Consider the following 8,119-nt stretch of genomic DNA (forward strand, 5'->3'; position numbering starts at 1 on the left):
AATAAATCGGGTTTCATCCACCATAAGTCACTAAATAAATCCACTTCCACACCCTAACCTAAGCCACAACAAAACCCTTAGTTCTATACTCTATGCAACCGGTGGGTAATGGGTGAAGATATGACTTGCTTCCAAGCTTATTACATTGTGTTCATACTTGGTATTGAAGGTAGAGAGATACTAGCACATTTTATGTTGGTCCAAATATTAAACCGAGAGGAGAGATGTTATATTATGAGGGGTGTGATCATGTGTGCCCTAACCGGAAACAAAGTACACTCGTTTGGGCGGTTCCATAGTTTTAAATTGTAACATCAAATAATTTAGTGGGTTAGCAAGTGAACTAGTGCACACGATAAAAATAAGGGAATATGGTATGACTTGGGACCTTAACTGAACCGGTTTTGTGGTAAGATTGGTGAATACCAGTTGAATGGAATAGAAAGTTTTTGTTTGAGATGTTGCTTGGGGGCAAGCAACGATTAAGTGTGGGAGTGTGACGGTTGGTCCATGGGACAACCCTTAATTGATTTAAAACCGTAATAATCATGATTTGAATTTGTTTATTTTGTGGAATTAGATAACTACGGTATGATTGGTGAATTGTAGGCTCAAAGGAGGTTCTGGGGCTATTATGGAGTATACCGAGGCAACCGAATGAGTCGAAGACGCGAGAGAGGCCAAATGAAGTGAAAACGGGAAGGCAAGGTCAAAGTCAATCGTGGCCCACGGTCACCACCGTGAGCCACGGTCCAATATTGAAGAAACGACAGAGGCCACCGTACCGTGGCACTCTGTCTCACCGTGACCCACGGTTCAACCGTGGGCCACGGTCCAGCTGAAGATGAAATACACCGTGACTCACAGTGTGAACCGTGGGCCACGGTTCATGTCGTAACTGCCATTTTATTTTCTTATTTCAATCGGTTTTTGGCGAGACTTTTCATTATCTTTTCATTCTAAACAAGCAAGAGACGAATTTTGGAGATTGAGAACAAGACTTTGGTGATTATAATCAATCATTTAGGTTTATTATTTATTCGATTTCTTAATGGATGTGATGTTTAATCAAACTATGAGTTGCTAATCATCTTTATGTTCTCTCCCGAATTGTAAGAGTTTCAATTGATTACTTGTTATTCGTTTATGTTATTTGTTGGATAGTGTTTTGATTCTATGATTAAATTACTATGGTGATTATGATTTTGATTAGTAATTGTTAATATAGTGTAAATCCGTGTTCTTGATTATCCGTTCTCGGTGCCATAGGCAATCGTGATTTAGTATAAGAGAATTAGGGTTATTTATATAAAACTGATTATTGAGTGACAACCTTGCGTTTTCATAATTCAAGTACTTAGTCCTCTTTTATAACTGTCAAACGCATTTTCACGAACTATGTTTATGTAGTTCATCCCTCAAGTAAACGTAACTGTATCACTATTGAAAACCTGAAATCGGGAGAGAGCATTCTTTCTTATATTGTTTAAAGCTCGTTTATTGTTTTAGTTATTGTCGTTAATCAAAACCAAACAACCAACTCATTGAAGTTAATTTTTGCATTTAGTTTAATATAGTTTAATTATAAAACTACTTAGTAATATACTTTCCACAAACTCCCTGTGTTCGATACTCGCTTACCGCTATCTAACTAGTTGTATTCGGTTTATTTTTGAGTGAGTCTTCGACCTCACGTCAACTAAACAGGTAGACACAAAATTACGTGTAAATTTTCATGTCTAAACAGGTAAAATACATGTTTACATGTTAAGTAAATGTTAAGTACCTGGTCAGATTTTTATAATTAAATATATATATATATATATATATATATATATATATATATATATATATTTATATTTATATAATTATAAGTTATCTAAAAGTTAAATTCATAAAACATTCTTACTCTATGTTTCTTAGTCGTCACCACTCACCACTCATGAACATTCCCTCTCCGGCTTTTGTTTCACTAAACAGGTTGTCAAATATGTGTTTCTAAAGAGCTCTTATCGTGTATAATCATATTTTATCGTGTATACCAGGTAGTAACAGGTTCGTTTTCGTATTTGGGATACTAGTACACGATAAGTTTTCGTGTATTTCGTGTACGTGTCTTATCGTGTACGGTATACACGATATACCAGCCCTACATAAGTTGCATATCGACATGTTCAGACTTGCAGGACAATAGTCCAATACAGTGTTTTATCTGTTTTATTATTTTCTTTTTGAAATAAGATTTGTTATACACTTATGTACTATAAATATATAAACAGTTTAACACTCTTCATGTTTAGCAGACTTTCATGTTCAAACAATAGTCGTTAGCATCGGCTCGTTACATAATACAGACAATAACAAAAGCGAGGAACACGTTTCTTATTGAACAAATATCTTCTCGTGTTAATAGTTAAAACCAGAATACATCCACCAAACGAAAATTACAACCAAAAACCATCGAACCAAAACCGTTCTAGAAAGAATTTGAATCTTGGAAACATCCAGCAATTAAATACCAAAGAATCTAAATCGTTTTAGTTTTTATAGGCCGCTTCTTCATTAACTTCCTTGGAAGCACGGACTTCATTCCAATGAAATATAGAAGTGCACCGAGAAGTGCCAGACACTGTAACAAATGTGGGTCCCGTTAAACTTTGTGCGTTACGTATGCAGTTTGCTATAAACCATCTAACAATATATTAACGGTAAATTACATTTTTTGTACTTTATTTATGGGGTAACTTGCAGATCGTGTCATTGAACTCCAATAAGTACAAAACACGCTCTTGAAGTTCATATGCTAGATTTTTAAAAATGACCATTTTACCCTTACAACCGAAGAAAAAAAACGGTATTGTGAAAATTACACAATTGCCCTTTAGTTGTAAGGGCAAAAAGAGCATTTTTATAACGCTAACAGGGTTAACACAGTTAGGCTGAGTGTAGTGGGCGATAATCAAGGAGCGATTTTTGCGCAAACCCCCCCCCCCCCCCCCGCCGCCCGGCGCGAAAAACGAGGCGATGGGGGGGGGGATGAGTTTTCGACGCCCAAACATCCTTTGGTTTTAATAATATTATATTCAAATGTGTGTTGATATATATATATACATATATATAGGGGCTACAACATCACTTCACCCCTAAAACAAAAACCAACATTTTGCTTACTACGCGCCACATGGCACAAAACGCCCCATTTTGTAACTACACATAGCCTTAGCAGAAAGGACAAAAAGGTGTCACGACATATGAACTTCAAGAACGTTTTTTATACTTGTTGAAGTTAAAGAACACGATCTGCAAATTACCCCATACATAAATGACGAAACCTGTAATTTACAGATATAAATTAAGATAAAAAATAAAAAAAAACCTCCACGAATTCCGAGAGACGAGTGTGGAATTTTGGATCATCCATTTCATAGTGATAGAAGTCATGTAACAACGGAGTCATAAGCAGCAAGTTATACACCTGTAGAATAAACATTTTTCCGCTATTAGCTAAACTAACATTATAACTAACTTAAAAAACATGTACATGAAACTGTTACCAGTAAATGGGCACCGGTGGTGCTGCCAAAAATAAATAAAATTCCGCCAACACCTTTAAGAACCATTGAACCCAAAACAACATGCTTAACCTGTATTGACATATATATAAAATATGAAGAAGAAAACTTTGCGACCTGCTTGCGGTGCACGCATATAATGTATATATGTGTGAACCCTCGGGTGGGCAAAAGTGAAATTACATCAGGTAGGATGGTGTAGATGGAAAGCAGCCACAGGTATATTATGCGACAAGAGTTTCCCGACTAATCTGAAGGGAAAATTCTATAGGGTGGCAGTTAGACCTGCAATGCTATATGGAACAGATTGTTGGGCCATCAAGAAGGCACAAGTGCGGAAGATGGAGGTAGCAGAAATGAGAATGCTACGTTGGATGTGTGGGCACACAAGGCTAGACAGAATAAGAAACGTTGTGCTTCGCGAGAGATTAGGGGTGGCGAACATAGCAGACAAGATAAGAGAGTGGAGATTGAGATGGTTTGGACATGTAAAGAGAAGACAGACGACGAATCCTGTTAGATCCGTAGAAAACATTACTATAGAGGGGAGGAGGGGTAGAGGACGACCGAAATTGACTTGGGATGAGAGGATTAGGCATGATTTGATAGACCTAAACCTCTCTGAGGACATGGTTGAGGATAGGAATTCGTGGAGAAGTAGAATTAAAGTTAAGGATTTTTAGAGAGAATTGAATACCTTAGGGCTTAGACTTAACTTATTTAGGTCACATACCATAATGGTATTTCCCTTACATACTTTATTATTATTATTATTAGCTTTTATATTGCGGTTAAACTGTGACCTTTTTATTAATATTATTATAATTAGTAGTAGTTTTTTATATAACTGTTAAACTTTGATTTCCTTTTTTGCTTCATACACATGTTCTTAGAGCCGAGGGTCTCTCTGGAAGCCACCTCTTTATTCCTTTGGATAGAGGTACGGTGTGCCTACATCCCACCCTCCCCAGACCCTACCTATAGCTCTGCTGTCGGTGGGATTTTACTGGGTATGATTGATTGATTGATTTTGACGTTATTTTACTAATCTCGTGAAAATAAGGTTAAAAGTGGCGGAAGGTTAATCAGGCATCATGTGGTGGTGTGATAGCCGAAAGACAAGGGTACATGCACCAATCGGTCGGTGTCCCGATGGTTGAGTGTTATGTGTCTTATGTCCAAGGCTTGATGCAAAACTACTATCGAGCCGGGGGTCTCACCGGAAGCAGCCTCTCTATCCCTATGGGGTAGAGGTAAGGTTGTCTACATTTTACCCTCCTCAGACCCTACCATAGCTTTGCTATTGGTGGGATATACTGAGTACGATGATGATGATGATGATGATGAAGAAGAAGAAGAAAACTTTATAATATGAAACATTACACTAGACTTATTGTTGCAGACAAAGCAAACTTTGTTAAATAAAAACACAACTTTTTTTTTGTTAGGTTACTGTCTACGGGCGCAGCTTGTTGCCAGTTTGCCTTGTTTTTTATTCTAATTTTAAAATTAAAATAGACTCTTACATTTTATAAAAAAAAACTGTTATTCAAAAAAAAACGCAATTAGTCAAAATTTACCATTTTTACTTGGTGTAATGTTATTTTTGCAATTTTTTTGTTAAATTAGAGCGTTACGTCGATTTTAGGCATTTTGTCACCGATCATGGAGGCGAGAAATCTTTGAACAAACACGATTTTAGGAGCTAGTTCCTTTGCTGCAGGGCCACCATCAGTTCCAAAATCATTGAACCTGATTAATATATAGAAAAAGATTATTAAGCGCCTTCGAACATTAGAATAAATAATACGCGTTCAAGTAGCTCTTATATCTATATCATGTTGCCAAATGAATGTGTTTAATTGTTACAAAAGGTATCTAATAAGAGTTTAGTTTAAAATCTATCAACCTTTTGTAACAATCATTTACGGGCTTATTTGAAATATCCATCAAATCGTTAAGTTCTTTAACCAACATAGCAGCATATAACTTGTTTGAAATAAAAAACCTGCTACACCAATAAACTCTTTCTCAAATTTGAGGGGCGGAGCTAGAACTGTAATCGAACTGAACGTTCAGTGAACAATTCATGAACAGTTTGGCGGGAAGTTCGTTTATGTTCGTTCATTTAACAAATGAACGAACATGAACACATGTTTAGTTCATTCATTTATGTTAGTTTTTGGATGAATCATCTACCTAATATTTTATATTTGTTCGTTTGTGTTCACATATGTTTGTGAACCGTTTGTTTAGCTTTTAAATGAACGAAACATAATGGACACAAACATGTTCATTTATTAAATGAATAGACATGAACACAAATATTTGTCCGATTAAGTGTTCGTGTTCAGTTCATTTAAAGGCCTAGGCAAAGTTATACATGATGATTTTTATTATTCAAACAACAATCAATCTCACTTTCATAAATAAATCTATACGCTCAAAAAAACATATTACAAAACTGAAGAATAAAATAAAAAAAACATCCAAATGCAGGTCGAAATCATGCATTTCAAGATCAATTAAAAACCAGAACCAAACATTAATAACAAATTCTATAAAAACAATAGCACTTATAAAAACAAATTGGATAAAAACGAAATGCGGATCTGGTTTTTTTAAAATAATAATAATAATAATCATAATGACGTACATTTGCCAGGCGGAGAGGATGAAGAGAGATGCAAAGAGGAGCCGTCCGAGGAAGGAGACGAATCCCATTTGACAATGTTTGTGTTTGTGTTTTATGTTTTGTCGGAAGTCAATGAAACAGAAGAAAGAAAGAAACCAAAGTGGTTTGGTTTGGTTGTTTTCGAGGTTATTTATTTATTTATGACACACTGCTTGGTTTGTTGGTTGGCTGGTTTGATTATTACATGAAACTGGGAACGAACCGCTATATGTGGTTTTATTTACTTAAGTTACACATTTGGGACCACCAACTAGTCGAGCCGAAAAAATACGTCCCTTAACCTTTAGACCCTTCACTATGGGCGCATTGGGGCGCCGAACACCACAGTAGGGCTCGGAAGGAGGGGCAACTTCACAACGATAGGCGCGGAAGGGTGCTGAGTGGTGGGCCATCCTCATCTCTCTCTCTCTCTCCCTCTCCCTCTCATACACACATATACATATATGATATATGTGTGTGTGCGCGCGTGTGTGTATATATATATATTGGGGCGCCCAAAAGGCTTTATACCACAGCGGGGCGTTATAGAAAAGGGTTTCGATGCCCCCCCAGTGCTCACGTGGCGCTAACGTGGCATAATGGAGGGGCTTCGATGCCCCCACCATAGAGAACAGTCTTAACGTACTAAATAATGTAAACAATGTATTTTAATAATGATTAAAGTTGCCATTTTCAATTTGGTGTAGTGGTATGGAGTTTGGGTTTCTCAATGGAGACCCAAGTTCAATTTTCACTTACAACACTTTGGGGGGATATGGATGGCTCAATGAAGGTAAACTGTGATATTTGTGATCTCCAGTTCGAACATTAGGGTATTCGAGTTTTACCATCAGTGGGCCTTTGGGCGGGTGAGTTTCCCCGGAACTTGAGATAACTTGGATCGATTAAGGGCTCTGTACGTTTGGGTTGGGCCAGCTAGCGGACTGGCGGTGGCCTTTAGCCATTGGGTCACCCCATACGGAGTACCTAGGCACTCTAAGCATTCTATGTTTGAAAATCGTTAAAACAATGATGATTAAAGTTATGACAATAAACATAACAATTAGTAAAATCATGATATTAGAATGAGTTTATGACATACTAAACAGGTTAATAGCTAACCGAGGATTTGTGAACCTCTCCTAATATTCTTGATAGCAATTTGGCATTTTAACTCTTAGCATGTTATGTTTTGTAATATTCTGTTCTTGATAGCTATCGTCAGCAACTCGCTAAGTCTTTCTTGAGGCATTATGGATCGTAAATAAGATTTCAATAACCACAATTTAAAAGAACTCTTTTCTTGCATATGCTATCGTGACTACCGGTGTTTGAAGTTGACGCTATTGTTATCCCGTCTATTCGTTTCATTTCTTTATTCATTTAAATTTTATTGATTAATTTAAATAATGGACAATTTTTTAAATTTTTAATGGAACTATAAGTCTTTTGTCAATTTATAAAAAGTGGGTATAAAAGGTATTTGGGTATTATAAAAATAGTGAGATTATAAGCATTCGAGTATTTTATACATACAATATCGGGAAATATTTTTTAAAAATTGTGCCCTCGAAAAAATGTGCCACAGTCGGGCGGTCACATGGCAGCCCTAAGAGTTGGCCATGTTTGAGACGGTATAGGGCCATGTAATTATGTATGGACCGGGTATGGAATTACTTTCGAAATTATTCACGGGTATGGGATTTGGTGAAGTATTTGTTTACCTGACACGATTACCTGATAATACATACTCATTTACCTGATTATATACCCGACTTATGTTTATACTATTTTTATCTATTTTAAGTGTGTGTAGTATGAATTTAAATATATTGTATATAATAATGTACTTGATATCCGATAGATACTCGAC

The 8,119-nt window shown here is 36.4% G+C and overlaps 1 protein-coding gene across 1 annotated transcript; it reads right to left on the bottom strand.

Annotated features, from left to right (window-relative positions):
• Positions 1–2,276: 2,276 nt before the first annotated feature.
• LOC143541906 (uncharacterized) lies at positions 2,277–6,319 on the bottom strand. Its single transcript, XM_077034597.1, has 5 exons — positions 6,229–6,319; positions 5,210–5,324; positions 3,555–3,644; positions 3,377–3,475; positions 2,277–2,629 (listed from the first exon to the last, which is right to left on the bottom strand). The coding sequence occupies exons 1-5, from the start codon at positions 6,294–6,296 to the stop codon at positions 2,528–2,530; spliced, it is 474 nt and encodes a 157-aa protein (XP_076890712.1). The 5' UTR covers positions 6,297–6,319; the 3' UTR covers positions 2,277–2,527.
• Between the last annotated feature and the right edge of the window lie 1,800 nt (positions 6,320–8,119).

The sequence above is a fragment of the Bidens hawaiensis genome, unplaced genomic scaffold (assembly GCF_021521415.1).
Source record: "Bidens hawaiensis isolate Kalapana, Puna unplaced genomic scaffold, B.hawaiensis_p1.1 tig00012724_1, whole genome shotgun sequence".
NCBI classification, from domain to species: Eukaryota; Viridiplantae; Streptophyta; class Magnoliopsida; order Asterales; family Asteraceae; genus Bidens; species Bidens hawaiensis.